This window comes from Mesocricetus auratus, unplaced genomic scaffold (genome assembly GCF_017639785.1).
Source record: "Mesocricetus auratus isolate SY011 unplaced genomic scaffold, BCM_Maur_2.0 Super-Scaffold_100004, whole genome shotgun sequence".
Taxonomy (NCBI): domain Eukaryota; kingdom Metazoa; phylum Chordata; class Mammalia; order Rodentia; family Cricetidae; genus Mesocricetus; species Mesocricetus auratus.
The window spans coordinates 86,969,854-86,987,161 of NW_024429189.1; the positions used below are offsets into that span (position 1 = coordinate 86,969,854).

Here is a 17,308-nt window from a genome sequence, read left to right on the forward strand (position 1 = left end):
CTGTGAGCTTGAGGCCAGGAGGTAGGAGAGACAGAGAGACAAAGACAGAGAGACAGACGGAGAGAGACAGAAACGGAGAGAGAAACAGAGAGAAAGACAGAGAGAGGAGAGGGCAGAAGCTTTGACCTCATGCTTAGCAACCAAATTCTGTAATTTTTAAGAATGACAAAACAAAACAAACAAAATTGCTTACCTGAGCCCTCAGGCTGTTAATATAAAAAATAAACCACATCCCAGATCAAGGAGAAATCAACAGAAAGATTAATGGAAACCCATCTCCAAGGGGAGAAAGTGAACTGCCATCAAACAAGCCAATGAGAAGGATATCCACCAGCACAGGGCAGTGTCTAGGAAAGCCAAGGGTATAAAGGCCAAGGAAGCAAGATCAGTCTGGGCCTGCAGACAAAGAAAAAGACGTGAAAACAGATGAATAGAGAGACAAGAGAAGAAACCAGCACATGGTTCTGCATTTATGCTGACAGCTGGAATGGGTTTACATACGAACTGAAGAAAACCACAAGGGCAAGCAATGGACAGATAAACACTCCTCCCTTCTTATATACCTGCAGACAGCATACAGCTATAAATGATTCACAACTGTCAATTCTTCTCAATTCAATGAAACTGCTATAAAATACTACCACAGAGTTCCCATATCAGAGAATGACAAAGGGCTGGAGAGATGTCTCAGCAGTTACGAGCACTGGCTGCTCTTCCAGAGGACCTGAGTTTAATTTCCAGCACCCAGATGGTAGCTCACAACTGTCTCTAACTCCAGTTCCAGGGATCTGACACCCTCACAAAACATATACAGGCAAAACACCAGTGTACATTAAATAAACAAACAAATAAATAAATCCTAAAAAAGAGAGAAAGAACAACACAAAAGTCCTCGTATTTATAACCCCATCCTATCTCGATTTCCTAATGTTATTTTTATACTAAAATCCTAAAAAGATAGCTCTCACATTCTAAATAATTACTGCATCATTAACCTTCTAAGAATTATTGATTCTCAGAGTAACGATGAAATTTTGCTAATAATAGCTTACCCTAAAGTATAATGTAAGTAATTATCCTTCCCCAAAACATCATTCCTCGTTTCTACAAGTTTGCATCTAAGCTGCTTTGTACATAATGCTAATAACCCAATCACCAAAGAATTATTAAAGGATATCCATAAAATAATACAGGCATCGACTGTAGAGAGGGCCAGGCTTACTATCAGAGCCAAGGAGTAAGAAAAATACTACAGCAATGGCAGAAGAGAGAATGTGAAATTGACAGAGGGTTAAAGTCGCTAAATATCTACAGAGATTGCACATAAGGGAAGGTGTGGTTTGAAAAACAAATTTACAATTATGAAGTATTATATGGAAGGGGAAATGTCAAGGGCAAAACCACATGTACAGAATCTAACACTTTGGCCGGGCGTTGGTGGCGCACGCCTTTAATCCCAGCACTCGGGAGGCAGAGGCAGGCGGATCTCTGTGAGTTCGAGGCCAGCCTGGTCTACAGAGTGAGTTCCAGGACAGCCTCCAAAGCCACAGAGAAACCTTGTCTCGAAAAACAAACAAACAAACAAACAAACAAACAAAAAAAACCAGAATCTAACACTTTGAATCTAATCGGTTATGACAGAATATGATTGTTTTACTAAATGAAATAATTGTAATGGTTCAGGAAGGCCTACTTCCTCCTTCCTTGGCAATAAACTATAATTGCATTTAAGCTTTTAAATTTAAGTTCTGGGAAAATAGAGAACACTGTTGCTTTTCATTTGATGAACCAGTAAATGGGGAAAAAGAACCAAATAATTATCAATCTGGGGTAGATGGAAAGAAAATACTCACTACAGATCATACACTAAGTTTATGAAGCTCTAATAGATGAGATTAGAAAAATGGAACTATACAAGCTGAGCATCCCTAATTCAAAACTCCAAGCCCACAACACCCAAAGTTTTGAGATTTTTGAAGGATTCCAAATATTGGACTTCTATGCAAACACCCTAAAATCAAAAAATTCTCTAGTCTGAAACACTCCTGATCCTAGCACTTCAACCTGTACATGTCTATTGAAAATCAGAGCCCATGGATGACAGAAGAGCAGCCCACTGGCTCAAGACAGAGACATAACAGTCTGACCACAAAAATTCAGGCCAGAAAAAAAGTAAAATAAATAAGTAATTCAGTAGAGGAAATACTGACCCCTGTAACTCTGAGGACTCCTTCCATGCCAGAGAACAAAAGATAGAGAGCTCCTGCCACCACAACCTTGTGAAGCGTGACTCCAAGGCGAGGCCTAAAATGGAAGCAAAGAGACAACTGAGTGCAGAAACAGCAAGTCACATGAGCAGATCATCAGTTGAAACCATCCTGAGGTCCTCTCCTCTTCCACAGCCCACATGTGACCATTATGGAACTCCATTGGCTCCACCTTCAAAGCATGCACAGGATCCAATTATACCCCAGAAGCTCTTTCTCTAGGTGAACTGTAGTCCTTTCCTTTCCTCAAATCTTTGTTTGGATATCACTAAGTGAAGCCTTCCTGGGCTACACTATTTACAGCTCCAAAGTTCTAACACCTGTCTGGCATGCTTGATACCCTTTTCTATGAATATATTTAACCCATTTACTTCAATTTTGTCTGTGTTTCCTTCCTCCACAAATGTAAAACCCAGACCTTTTATTTGTTGTACAGCACACAATTAGAACAATGAGTACCTGGTATATGGAAGGACTTGGTATTTCTTGGCTTAGGAGGAATTTGCTGAGTACACTGCAAAGAGCAGTGGACTATGCAATGACTACAGTACTGCATGTTTCAATAACTTTTTTTACTAAAAAATTTTAGTACAATTATAGTAAGAATTTTGATGAAAAACCTAATTTGTGGTTTGGAGAGATGCTTAGCAGTTTAGATGTTCAACAGTTTAGATGCTCAGCACTTGTTACCTTGCAGAGGACCTAAGTTTGATTCCCAGCATTTTCATGGTGGTTCACAACCATATGGAACTCCAATTCTAGGAGATCCTCCAAAGGTAGCAGGTATTTACACAAACACACATACAAAAATACCCATAAACATAAAATAAATCTATTTTTAAAAATATGACTTGCAAGAACAGTTTCAAAGTCACTAAGTTCATCGTGAAAGTTTGGTTTTTCTGCATTATTTGCCTCACTGCAGATTATTTTTTATAAGGCACACTATGAGTTTTTGAGAAGATGTAAAGTAGCATTTTTAACACTTAAACTACTATGAAATTTCAGACTTTTTAAAAAAATCTCACTATTATTTCTTTTAACAACCTTTTCAGAACCAGCACTGTCTAGCTGGCAAATGTTTCAATGTAATTGGCATTTTCACTCAGAAGTGGATACTCACTTGACTATGCCGTATCCCAGACTGACTATGATGACCAGGGTTCGAGCTAGTGAGCGTTTCACTGCTGACAGCAGCTCTGCAAGGACCAAGGCATCCTGGACTATGTGAGAGAAAGGAGAGATGGTGCTATACTCCAGTTTCAACCAACCTCACTACCAAAATGTAGGTCTCTTGCACATTTTAGAATGAGCACAAGTATCAGCCTTACTCAAGAAACAATATCTCTTGCACAATTTTTATAAGCATACAGCTAATATCACTAATGAACTTAATTGTGGACATAACAATCTGGGTGTGCTCACCCATCAACTCATCCAAACTTCCCTAAAATCTTAGGAGACTACCTTACCCTATACAGAAATTTTGTAATGTCGAGGCAATTTCCCTACCTTTTTTTTTTTTTTTTGGGGGAAACTGAAATACGGTTATACATGGAAAGCACACACATATACCCTAGTGCAGATGCATAGTTTTCAACGTCACATCTTCTGTTTTTCAAGTCTTTCTAAAGACCCAAGAAGCAATAATAATTACTAATGAACAGTCTGAGAGAAAACTAAAACTATCTCAATAATCTACAATAGCAAGTAATTTGTAGTACGCAGTTAACCTTACTAAACCATAAGTATCTTCCCATTTTCTTGGTATTACTATATTTTTAGCAAGTCTAACATGCATCCCAAACACACAGGCACAAAAATCTATGTGTCTTGCAATCAGTGGCATCTTACAATTAAATTGGCATTGTTTACTATCTTTCTTTTAAAGGTGGCTTGGACATCAACCACAATTGGGATTTAAGAAATATGTCAATCATTTTCTAAATAATTTTGTGTTTTAACAAAACTATTCGTGTACCATTGTGCCCCTGAAATGTAAGATTAAGTTTGGTTATTTTAATAAGAAACTTTTGAAAAGCAGACCTATGTAACTACTGCTGACTTGACAGAAGTTGACATGCATCTCATTCATTATCAAAATAAGGCAAATTTGGGGCTGGAAAGAAGGCTCAGCAGTTTGTACTGCTCTTGCAGAAGACTTAACTGGTTCCCAACACTCACACTAGCTGACCCATAAATGCCTATAACTTTGGTTCCATGGGAATCGGATCCCTCTGGTCTCCATAGGAACCTGCGCTTATGTGAATGTAACACCCCCTCCCCAATCTGCCCACAAATACAGGTAATTTAAAACAATCTTTTAAAAAAAGGCAAATTTGGATCTGGTGAGATGGCTCAGCAGGTAAAGGTACTTGATGCCAAACCTGACAACCTGAGTTCAATCCCCAGGACTCGCATGGTGAAATGAGAGAACTTACTCCTATAAGTTGTCCTCTGATCTTCACATGTACATGGGCCACACCATGACACAAGGACCCTCACACAACCACAAAAATAAACAAATACAATTTTTAAAATGGCACTTTTTTAACATACCAGATTCTCCTTTGTATCGGATGTTCTGAAATTCTGCATAAAACACAGCTTTCTCAAACATTCCCAGAAAGATGACAGCACCAATCCAAAACTGAATTCTCAGCAGATCTCTCCAGTAGCAAGCAGACCACGCCAGCCAGAGAACACCAAATAGAACGTACACAATACACATAACCATGAAAAACTGTGATCCAATTGGAAACAAAATAAAAAGGAGAATTAGGTCCAAGAACCAAGCATCTAGATTTAAAATCAACATACAGTATAACAAGCCACAAAAATAGATTCTACCTTCTTTAAAAAACAAGAAAACCTGTATCTCTAGTGTGTAATACTAAGAAACAAAAAAAAGTGATCTAGTCTTGAAGAGAGGCAGACTACAGAAGGACTTGTCCTCAAGAATGTCTGCTCCTTGCATTAACTGGGCTTTTTTAGCTCACAATCCAGTGATAAAATGAAAACAACACTGAAGAAAAATAGGCCTGACAGCTGGGATGCAGAATCACGAGGCAATGGGACACAACTAAAACGGGAAACTATTAAAGGGAGTGGAAGAGAGAACAATTATGAACACAAGTCTGCAAATACACCAAGGATCTCTCAGCACAGGCTTTTGCAGTCTGCACACTCACATAATGAAGAGAGTCATCCTTTAGTCACTATCAGTGGGCTCAAAGCTAGGTTACAGCAAGATGTGCCCTGCTCAGAGACCAGATGTGTTGTGAGGGGGTCACTGAGGTACTTTCCAAGTCTACAATAGTCACTGACCTTTTCATTTTACAGATAAACAAGGCCCACAGGTTACACTAAGTCTTTCAAGATCACTATCTGGGGAGATCTCAGTTCTTACTATTGTTGCAGAGGACATGGATTCAATTCCCAACACCCACATGGGGGCTCACAACCATCCTTAACTGCAGTTCCAGTATATCCAATGCCTTCATCTGACCTCTGTACTAGGTTCTCATGTGGTAAATAGACAATCAAACAGACAAAACATTCACACTCACAATATAAAATAAGAAAACCTAATTTAAAAAGAAAAAAAAGTTAAGACCAAAACCATAACTAAAAATTTCTGAATGGTATAGAAATAATCCTTTAATGAAACAGTGCTACAAAATAGCCAATTTTCATGCTAAATTAAATTTCATACTAAATCAACTTATTACCAAGGTTGAAAGCAATGTTGACTTACGATCATCAGTGGGTAGTCTTCAAGAGTGAGGTATTCATAAGGACCCTTTACTTCAACAGTCACTGGCAAAACACAGGCCTTGATTAATTTGATAGATTCAGTAATTAAACAAAAACCCTGAACCGGGCGTTGGTGGCGCATACCTTTAATCCCAGCACTCGGGAGGCAGAGGCAGGCGGATCTCTGTGAGTTCCCAGCCAGACTGGTCTACAGAGCGAGTTCCAAGACAGCCTCCAAAACAATACAGAGAAAGCTTGTCTTGAAAAACAAAAAACAACAAACAAATAAACAAACAAAAGCCCTGATTAATGTTTACTTTATTAAATTAACAAAAGTTTCATCAACTCACTTTTAAACACTTCAGTCATGGTGAATAGTACATTAGATATATACAGTAACTTTGAAATCCATGAATTAGTCTCATAGTTTATCCACAACCTAGTCTTTTTGTTTGTTTTCAAGATAAGATATCACTATGTAAGCCTGGCTGTCTTGGAACTCACTATGTAGACCAGGTTGGACTCAAACTAACAGAGATCCACCTGCCTCTGCCTCCTGAGGGATAGGATTAAAGGATTCAAGTATATCACTATGCCTGGCTCACACTCCAGTCTTAAGTGGCAAAGTCCCCTTCCACAGTCATATTCTTTGTGTGTGTATACAATGTATTTGTGCATGTTAGAAAGCATTTGTGTGTTCATGTTTGTGGAGTCCAGAAACCTGTATCATTCTTCAGGTGCTATGCCTTCTTCCCTCACCACCTTCTTTTTGAGACAGGGTCTCTTACTGGCCTAGAAAGCACCAAGTAGGGTAAGTTGGCTGGCCAGTAAGCCCAAGGGATCCTGCCTATCTCTGCCTCCCCAGTGCTGTGATTACAAACACACACTACCACACTTATCTTTCCCCCCTACGAGTTCTGGGAATAGAACTGGAGTCCTCCTTATGAACACTTCACAAGTACTTTACAGACTGACCTCCTCAGTGCCATACTCACATTCTTTAAGATGAGACTGACTGACATTCCTTCACAAACCCATCCCTGAGTTTCCATCTAAAACTATTCCACCTCCTTTAAATTCCAAATGCTCTTGGTACATGTCTTACAATGTATCCCTAATATTCTTGTCTTCTGTACATCTTTACTATATTCCCCTACTTTTTTTTACTTATTTTTTATGATCTTGCAAAATGAATATCACTTTCAAAATGAGAGTACTTTTTAAAAAGCTTAAAATTCATAATGATTTATACAAGTAATACACCATTCCTAGTAAAATGATTTATACAAGTAATAAACAATTCCTGGTAAAATGATTTATACAAGTAATACACCATTCCTGGTAAAATGATTTATACAAGTAATACACCATTCCTGGTAAAAATAAGATGTAAAGACAATCCAGCAGCTTCCTAATTAATAAACAGAGCCCTCGCTCAAGAATGAAAGCCAAAGCTAACAAAATCAACAAAAACCCACAAGGTCAGACAAAGCACAGGAGCATTTATCAAACCCAAGCTGACATTTCCCAGAACTTGCTAACAAAGATTTTGCAAAAACCTGACTAATAAATAGCATTTAAGGAACAACAACAACAAAAAAGTGCTATCTACAAGATAAATAATAGAAATTTGAGTCATTGAAGCAACTCCAATGATCGATCATAAGATTGACTGTTTTGAGCCAGCCATGGTGCTACATGATTACAATCCAAACATCTGGAAGGAGAAGCAGGAGGAGTGAGAGTCCAGAGAAAGTCTGAAGCCAGTCTGAGCCATAAGTCTCTGTCTCAATAAAAGACTGGTGGTTTAAAAATTGCCACCGATAAAAGAGTTGAAAGAGTTGGATACATTTTAGGAATGATGATAAGTTAAACTCTGACTTGGCTGGTAATCGTGGTACCTGAAACACAAAGGAGCCACACCTTTGACACCAAGCTCCATCAAAGGCTTTAATGAGAAGAAGAAGTCACATGTGGTGCCCCAGACTTATACCCTCAGCATCTGGGAAGCTGGGGAAGGAGGTCTGAAGCCAACCTGGATTATACACCCAGATCCTGTCTCAAACACAAATCAAAAAAAGACATTTGGGCTAGGTACAGCACAGAAAATGTGAGGCCCTAGGCCAATCCCAGCACTGGAAAACAAACAAACAAAAAAGATGAGGGAAAGAATGTTCAGAAAGGTAATTTTAGACTTTCAGATAGTATTGTTAATGTGACTCCTCATTTCCAAAAAAAAAAAAAACAAATATGTAAAATAAGAAAGAAAAAACAAGACATTAACTGTGAAAACAGAACAAATATTCCCAGAAATCAAAATGGAATGGAAACACAGAGCAGGACAGGAGGTTAAAGTCACAGTCATGTTAGACTCTGGTCATAAAAACAGGGTAGGACAGTCTTCACGCAGTTATTCTGCACTCAGTAAAACTAGTAAGATTCAAACAGGAAAAAGGGACCAGAGTCAGCTTAGATGCGTGAAGTGGGTAAAGCAGGGCCTCTCTCCCTTTTCTTTTTGAGTTGATTAAAAATAACTAGCACAACTGCTCTCTTCTGCCGATTTGTTACCCATCAGGAAGGTGTGAAGCTGGAGCAGTGGTTCTCAACCTGTGGGCTGCAACCCCTTTTGGGATGAGCAGGCCTTTCACAGGGAACACGTATCAGATATCCTGACTATCAGATATTTACATTACGGTTAATAACAGAACCAAAATTGGTTACAAAATAGCAATGAAAATAATTTTATGATTGGGTGTCACTACAACATGAGGAACTGTATTAAAGGGTTACAGCATTAGAATCGCTGAGAACCACTAACCTAGAGAAACATATCCCAAGGTTCAGAAATTATGTTGGGTTACTACCTGGTCTGCCTAGGTCTACTATATCCCAGTATCACTATGGAGTAAACCAAAACCTATTTCTGAATTGGGAATTAAGGACTCAACGTAAAGATCACAAAAAATTAAAAATGAGTCAAATAAGAAACGTCAATGAAATATACAAAATGGCTGGAAAAATTAACAAAGCCAAAGTTAGTCCACTGGGATAAAAATAAAACAAAATTCCATGGAGCTTTAACAAGCTGAAGAACATAAAAGCAATATTATAAGACTATTATTTGTATAATTCTTGGCTTTGAGTGTGTGTGATATATGTGTATACACATCATGTGTAAGCATGCACCCGTGTGGAGGACAGAGGCTGATAACAGGCAGCTGCCTCAGTTGCTCTCCCATCTTAAATTTTGAGACAAGAGTCTCTGACTGAACCTGGCACTCACCAGCTATGCTGGCTGGCCAGCAGCTCCAGGGATCTAACTGTCTCTGCCTTCCCTGGGCTGGAATTACAGAGCTTCACCACTATAATTAAGCCTGGGCTTTTAAGGTGGGGACTAGAAATCCAAACTCAGTCACTCATGTTTGAGCAGCAAGTACTTTACTGACTGAACCATCTCTCCAACCCATCATTTCTGAGGATTTGTAACAGGGTCTCACATACTCCAAGCTGGCTTCAAATTCACTGTGTAGCCAAGGATGGCCTTGAACTCATTGATCCTCCTGCCTCCGCCTCTTGATTGCTGGAGTTATGTATACCCACCATACCTAGCAATATTAGAGATTATAAAATGGAACGGACACAGGTACTTGTAAAGAAATATGAAAAAACTTGTCAATAAATTTGAAATCTTGAATGTGATCCACACCTTTTCAAAACATGTACACCTCTGACATGAGGGAAAGGAACTAGAATAAAAACTTTTTACTATTAAAGAAAACGTATAGCAGCTTGTAGGCACAGAGAATCAGATTGTAACAGTAGTATAAGAAAAGTTCTATCAGAAGAAACCAATGAGTTTACTCTTTAAAACTATTTGCAGAATATAAAAATAGAGACATTCTCCAATTCACTACATGTCATTATCACAAATTTGGATGCAAAATCGGTGAATGATAGTGTGAGAAAAGAAAATTAAGGGACAACTTGAACATAGGCTTAAATAAACAAAAGGAATCCAACAAATGTATATGAATAAGAAGGTATGAGTATTTGCTTGTGTATACTATTAGGACCAAGAGAAAATTAAAGAATGGTTCCAAACTAGAAACCAGTTAATACAATTATTATATAAACAAAAAGGCTTATATGATCTTTTTTTGAGACATGATCTCATAATTAAGCCTGGGCTGTCCTAGAACTTGCTAGGTATCTCTGATTGGGCTCCTCATGCCTGGGGCTCTGGAGTGCTACGATTATATAGATGAATGCCACCATGCCTGGCCTATATGATAATTTTAATCCATATACAATTAAGTCATTGCATTCTTTCTTAGTATTAAAAAAAAAGATGAAAATAGTCAGTTTGGAAACAAGGACTTCCTTATCCAAATAAGAGTATTTTGAGGGAAAAAAAACTATAGTAAACAGTATATTCAATGGTGAAATGTAGCAATAAAGTCAGAGGCTAAGGCAAGGACGGCTGCTATCATTGTTTCTACTCAATATTTTCCTGAGAAAGCATGAACAGGGAAGGAAACCACACAGTAAAAAATAAAAGCTATAAAAAATAGAAACTATAACAGGTAATACAAAATTCCAAGTAAAAGGTAAAGACTCTGAGAGTTATGTAGCTACAGAAGAAAGAAAGATAAGAAAATTCCTGAGGAACTGGAAAGATGGCTCAGTAGATGAGAGTACAAACTTCTACTCCAGAAGACCCAAGTTCAGATCCTAGCACCCATGTTGGGAGGCTTATGGCCACCTGTAACTCTAGTACAGGAACCTGAACTCACATGGACATAATTGCACCTAAACACATTATTTTTTTGACACATTAATTTTAAAATAAACCTTTTTTAAATAAAAAACTCTTGATGTTAAGAAATTATCAATGATACTTTGAAATCAAGTTTTAAAAAGTCTACTTCAAAATAATAAAGAACACTAAAAAATATAGCAAGAAAGCCAAAGAAAGTAAAATAAAGCCAAGTATCTGATTCATAGAAAGTGTATAGGTTGTGCTTAGAGGCACAAAATTATTTCTCATTATCCGACTTCATATCAATCATTCATGAAACAAATAGAAAATCATCTATTTTAAAAGCTATGAATTGAACTTACTGGTAAAAAGATTACTCAGTGCACTTTCTTTTGGTGATTCCTTTGAAGACGAAATGCCAACATGCACGATGAAGATGTATGGTGCATCTTGCCAAGTCTGCAATGGTTCATGATATGCCTAGGGAGGAAAAGGGGGCATCAAAACTTCAAGTCTCAAAAATTCAGAGCACATAATACAGGGTGAAAACACTGCCCAGAAATGCAGTGGAGTACTTCAGCTTTCATTCACTCAAATAGTTATCATAAGCAAGACAAGCTTGTGGAGCACATGTCAAAGTAGGAAGATCATGAATTGATAAAATACAGTCCGTTGCATTCTTGCCACACAAAGGTCTAAAATTAACATATCTATTTTTTACAAAGAAAAACCACAATTAAAAATCACTGACTTTAAGCCGGGTGTTGGTGGCGCACGCCTTTAATCCCAGCACTCGGGAGGCAGAGGCAGGTGGATCTCTGTGAGTTCGAGGCCAGGCTGGACCGACAGCCTCCAAAACAGAGAACCCCTGTCTCATAAAACCAAAAAAAAAGCATTGACTTTATTCTCTAACTCATGCTAGGATAGTTATATTTAATATACTTATTATGAAGTTAATTTAAGTAAAGGTTACATCACATAAAAACATTCTTGATGTCAAATACAGAAAAAAAAACATATATGAGTATAAATACACACTCTCTCCTAAACCAAATTTCCTTTTCTAAACTAACAGAATCTACCCTGACATGGTCTCACATTTAAATACAAACTTTCACCTTAAGCTACTCTAGGTGGGAAAATAGAGATTGTTGCCTCTTTAAAGTCAGGGAAGTTAATAGTCCTTGTTCAGGAGTCTTTACAAACAAGATTAAAATGTAAAGATAAATGAGATACGGAGGCACAGGGAACCACGGAGTTGGCCTGGTCTAGTGCCATAAGAGACACGAATTGACTGGTTGTTGGTGGTGCACACCTTTAATCCCAGCAGAGGCAGGCAGATCTCTGTTCCAGACCAGCCTAGTCTACAGAGCAAGTTCCAGGAGAGGCTCCAAAGCTACAGAGGAAAGCCTGTCTTGACCCCCCACTTCAAAAAAAGAGGTGTGCGTCATAGGTTTTTCAGGTTAGAGTCCGAGGCTCCTGGGACACTGTGTGCCTTTCAGTTCCTAAGAAACCAGGTCCCTCAGGCAGTGAAGCATCCAGACCACCTGTGCATCTCTACATTCCCTAGAAGTCACTGAAGCATATAGAAGTTTCACAGAATTAGTCTCAGACATTAATCTTGTGTACCCTGTATAGCTTGCAAAGATCACCGTATCCTGGTAACTACAACTGTATTCTTCTTGGCAACCAACATTATATTCTGTTTCTGATAAGGGTATAAAAAGTCTGATTGCTTACAATAAATTTGTCTCAACCTCAGTCTTGCTGAGACCTCTGCAACCCGACCTGACTTTAATTTCCAACCATATCAGGAGACCCCGGCTCAGTAAGTAAGCACTGAGAAAAGCCATTGGTCTCTTCTTCATCTGTGAAAGGAAACACCACTATTTAGACTTGCAGCTGGTTACTGTGGTCTTAAAATGAGAAGGTTTTACACAGAGATCTCCATGTAAGCATTACTGACCTAATGAAACCCACTAGATTTTACATCGATATATTTGATCCCCGTGGAATCATGCTTTTCTTCTAGTAATAAAAATGTTCTGCAGCCCAAGGAAACTTAGAACGCAACAGATTCCATGACACAAATTTCAAGTCCAAGAAAGCAGATACATCTTTCAACTCTACATTCACTAGTTATTTCAGTAGCAACTACTTGTCATGCTGAAACCATACTTGGATCTCAGTCTCTCCCTTCAAGGAGGATGCTGGGAAATGAATAACTTCAAAGCCGTAAGCATTCTATGTTCTATTACTCACAAGTACTGAACCTTTCCTGAACTCAGTCATTAACCAATTAGTGTAATAAACTGCTCTGCTATTAATTTCTTACATCTTAAAACTACCTCTTATAAATTTCAAAATGTACTGATTAATTTTCATAGTCTAGGATTTACAAGTATAGTACCTTTAACTGTCAGGTCTAGAGATTTTTAATCTTGCAAAAGCAGCATCTATATGCCACACTGTTGGTAACCTCCCAAAAAAGTAGACCTATTGCGTGGGAATTAAGATTCACTAGACTCAGTACAGGCTAAGTGAAGTGTATTTGGGAAGAATGCACTTACACAAGAGGTGGGTGATCGCCACAGGTTTCAGCTCCAAGGATCCTTCTAGGCTGTTCCCTGTGACCCGACCAGAAGAAAGAGAGCAAGCCTGTTCGGGACCCCAGACTAAATCCCACATGCTCACTTACACACCTGTGACCACACCCAAACTGATATGGTTAGCTCCACAGGTACGTAGTTAGATCTCTCACTACATAGACCCTTGCTCATTAGGTAATACTACTCCATCTCTCCTTCCCATCACCACTTGAATCAAGTAGTCTACTTCCTGCTTCCATAGGTTTATCTACTGTGGTCTTTTCAAATCAATGTGATGAATTAGACAGTGTTTGTCCTTTAACATCTGGCTGCTCTCACCGTTTTCAAATTTACATTATGACATGTAATTCGTACTTCATTTTTGTGAATGAATCACACCATAACTTATAGGCATAAAACCTTGGAATCTTGTAAGCACCCCAATCCTAAAAATTCATGCTAAATTTAGGACGCTTTGGCTATTGTTTATTCTTTTATTCCTATTTTCTCTTCAGACTTCCTCTTTGTCCACACTGATCTACATGATAGGTGCATAGGTCTCCAAGGCTTTGTTCATCTGTTCTCATTCTTTGTTCTCTAGTCCTCTGAACAGGTAACTTCCACTGATCCATCTCTGGACGCAGTCTTCACGTTTTCACTTTAATCCATGCTCTTCTTGGCTTCCTGGTTTCTATTCTGTTGTTTTCTGACAGGGTGCCACCATGTATCCCAAGCTGGCCTCAAACTTATTGGAACCCTCCTGTTTCAGCCTCTAAGTGCTGGTTTACATAAGTCACTATGTGTATCTCAGCTTTTCGATTTTTACTTATTCCTTTTTATAACTTTTACCTGCTTCTTCCTGGTTTCCCTTTGCATTTTGTCCATTCTTTCCCTTCATTCTTTTGAGCACATTTTAAAAAGTTCAAAGTTTTTCCTACATCTAATGTGTGAGAGTCTTCAAAGGCTTTCCAGAAATCGCATTTAAATTTGCTACTTTCTTTCTTTATATAACTCAGAGTTGCTTATTGAAAAGAAAACATTGTAGATGAAAGATCCTGCCCCTTCACTGATGGTGGTGGGGTGGGTGGTCTGAAGTTTTGTTTGCTTAGTGGCTTTTCTAAACTGTTTTTTTTAATTCTAAATACTTTGTCCTGTATGGCTACCAGCATCCATGTTTGTTTATTTGCCTGCCTGACTCCTTCCTTCCATTGTTTTCTGTTCTGGAGGCTAATCTAGGACTTCACATATGCCAGGCAAGTACTCTACCACTGAGCTATAGCCCCAGCCAAGTCTGTGCTTCTGTAGCTGAATGGTTGGCTACTATTTTAACAAGATTTCCTAAACCATCAGGAGCTAAACAAAAAGGTAAAGAGAAAAAATCCAGTCCCAGTCCTTGCGGACTGAAGCAAGGCTTCACTGTGTGCAGTAAGAAGACCAGCTAGCATGAAAACTATTACAGTCTCCTCAAAGAATGTGTGCTGTCCTAGCTTTTCATCAACGCTTGCTTCCTCCCAGTATCTCCTTCTGGCCTTGTTCTTTCCAGGTTTTGGGGCCTTATCTATTATGGCTTGCCCACTTTCCCTATGATGCTGCAACCCAGAACTTTTGACTCTAAATACACTTGGCAAACATAACCAGGATGCCACTCAACCTTGGGAATGCTGAATCAGGCAGAATTCAGCCAAGTCCTTAACCAGATTCACGAGAGAGCTGTCAGTTCAGACAAAATCACAGCCACAATTCATGAGTAAACTCTATACTTATATCCTTGGCATCAACAAACTTATCAAGGACTGGGAGTTGTCATTATGCTGCCTGATCTGATGAAGCAAGGAGTGACTCAAAACACCACAGTATTCTATCGCTGCAATGCAGCAGCTTCTTCCTTCAGTGAGATGGCTCAACCAGCTAAAATCTTACTTCAGAAGCCTGACGACCTCATTTTGGTCCCCCGAACCCATATGAAGGTAGGTGGAGGAGAAACTTAGCTACACAAAGTTGTCCTCTGACTTCCACCTGGGCACCATGACATGTACACCCTCCCCCATCTAGCAGATAACAAAAGCTGCATGTCATAATCTAAAAATAGATGCTCTGAGAGAGACAGACTACATGGGTAATTCTGTCTCTAACACATTATATCTTCAGTCAAGTAATAAACTATGAGAATTATTACAAACTAAACACACCTTTACCATACAATCATCAATTTGCATCCACCCAAATAAACTGAAAAACCTCATACAAATGTTTATAGCTAGAACTTAAAAGCAATCAAGACTCCTTCAATAGGTGAATACCAAACAGTAATATAACCAAACAGTGAAATATCACTCAGCTCTAAAAAGAAATGAGTTATCTAACCACCAGAAACATAAAGGAATGCCAAATTCATATTATGGAGAAGCTATATAGTTATCTGGCTATAATCAGATGATATTCCAGAAAATGCAGAACTAGATAAACAGTAAAAAGATCAGTGATGTCAGAGTTCAGGAAGGATGGAGAGACGAAAGGCAGAGAACAAGAAATTTTAGAGCCCCAAGCCTACTCTACATAACAGCATCATGGTGGAAATGTCACTAGACAGCTGTCAAAACCAACAAAATACATAATACCAACAGTGAACGCTATGCAGACCTGGTTGCCCTGGAACTCAGAGACCTACCTGCCTCTGAATGCTGGGATTATGGTATGTGTCAGCATGCCCTGTCCTATTAATTGTAAGTCATGATCAACTATACAGTAGTCATAACAAAAGGCAAAATAGTCTTAGAAGTCCCTAAAAAGGCCATTCACTTGAGTTGACTGGCAAGTTGCTAAAATCCTTTAATTTAAGGGGTTCTTTCTGACCTGACTCAGAATTACTCAGTGTTAAGACACTTGTCAAAACCACTCAGTAGCAGTTGACAATCACAACTGCCTGGTGTGACATGAGCAGCTGCACTTATCAAGAAGCCAAAAAAAACCTTAAAAGAGAAAAATTGCAGAATGAGGAGTTTGTGTGGAGTCTGAACTCGAAACTATTCCTGGAAATGTAGACAGCCACACACATGTGCAGGGCTACGCACGGGCCCAGGAGAGGTGAGAAGCCCCTCATCACTCATCCCAGGCAGGTCCCACTGCTCTAAGCAGGCAGGAAGAAAGGCTAAGGAAAATTGTTACACTGGGAAAGAAGTTGCACACAAAATCATGTATTATAAGATTCCATCATATCAAATGCCTCAAGCAGACAAACATAGGGAGATGGAAAGTTTAGTGGCTAAGGACTGAAGACTCTGGGGGAGGGAGAAGTGTGGACTGACAGTGGGTACAGTTTCAGAGCTAAGAATTCTGAAGCCAGCAGCTCGTGGCTGTGTAACCTGGGAATACACTAAAAGCCCACCAAATGTCATGCTTTAAAGGATGAACGTGTGACATGCAGTAGGTCTTAATAAAACTGTTACAAAACTAGAAACATAAGCCAGATCCCAGCACTTAGGAGGCTTGTTTGGGCTATACAGTCAGTCAGATTTTGTGAAGTAAACCACCTCTCCCCCCAAAAAATAAATAAAAAATAAAACCTTAAAATAAAAATTAAAACTTTAAAAGGTTTGTGAAAAACATAATCTAAAACAGTTAACTATATATTTCCTCTAGATTTTAAATTAGAAATGCTTTTAAGGAAATTATAGATTTCTTTAAAAAAACAACAAAATTTACATGTATGTGTCTATGTGTTGGGCAAGTGTGAGCAAGAACCAGTAGCAGCCAAGAAGGGGCGAGCGTGAGGCTAGAGCTAAGGGTGGTTGGGAAACAAGAAAAACTTGAGTCCTCTGGAAGAGCAGCAGTGCTCTTAATTGCAGAGTAATCTTTCCAGCCCCAGGATAGTTGTAAACGAGCCTCACACAACTGTATTTATAAAAATCATAACTAGTTTGTGGCCTTATTCCAACTTT

At 38.8% G+C, this 17,308-nt stretch overlaps 1 protein-coding gene across 4 annotated transcripts in view; it reads right to left on the bottom strand.

The window, feature by feature from the left end:
- Positions 1 to 17,308, bottom strand: part of Tmem87a (transmembrane protein 87A) — a 49,527-nt gene that overhangs the window by 18,478 nt on the left and 13,741 nt on the right. Inside the window, exons 7-12 of one of the 4 annotated variants that reach the window (XM_040746099.1) lie at positions 11,145 to 11,262; positions 6,025 to 6,086; positions 4,827 to 5,010; positions 3,391 to 3,490; positions 2,211 to 2,304; positions 328 to 396 (exon numbers count right to left, since the gene is read on the bottom strand). In XM_040746099.1, the coding sequence (XP_040602033.1) occupies positions 328 to 396; positions 2,211 to 2,304; positions 3,391 to 3,490; positions 4,827 to 5,010; positions 6,025 to 6,086; positions 11,145 to 11,262 (627 nt within the window). The other 3 variants (XM_040746098.1, XM_040746101.1, XM_040746100.1) reach the window with 3 other exon arrangements.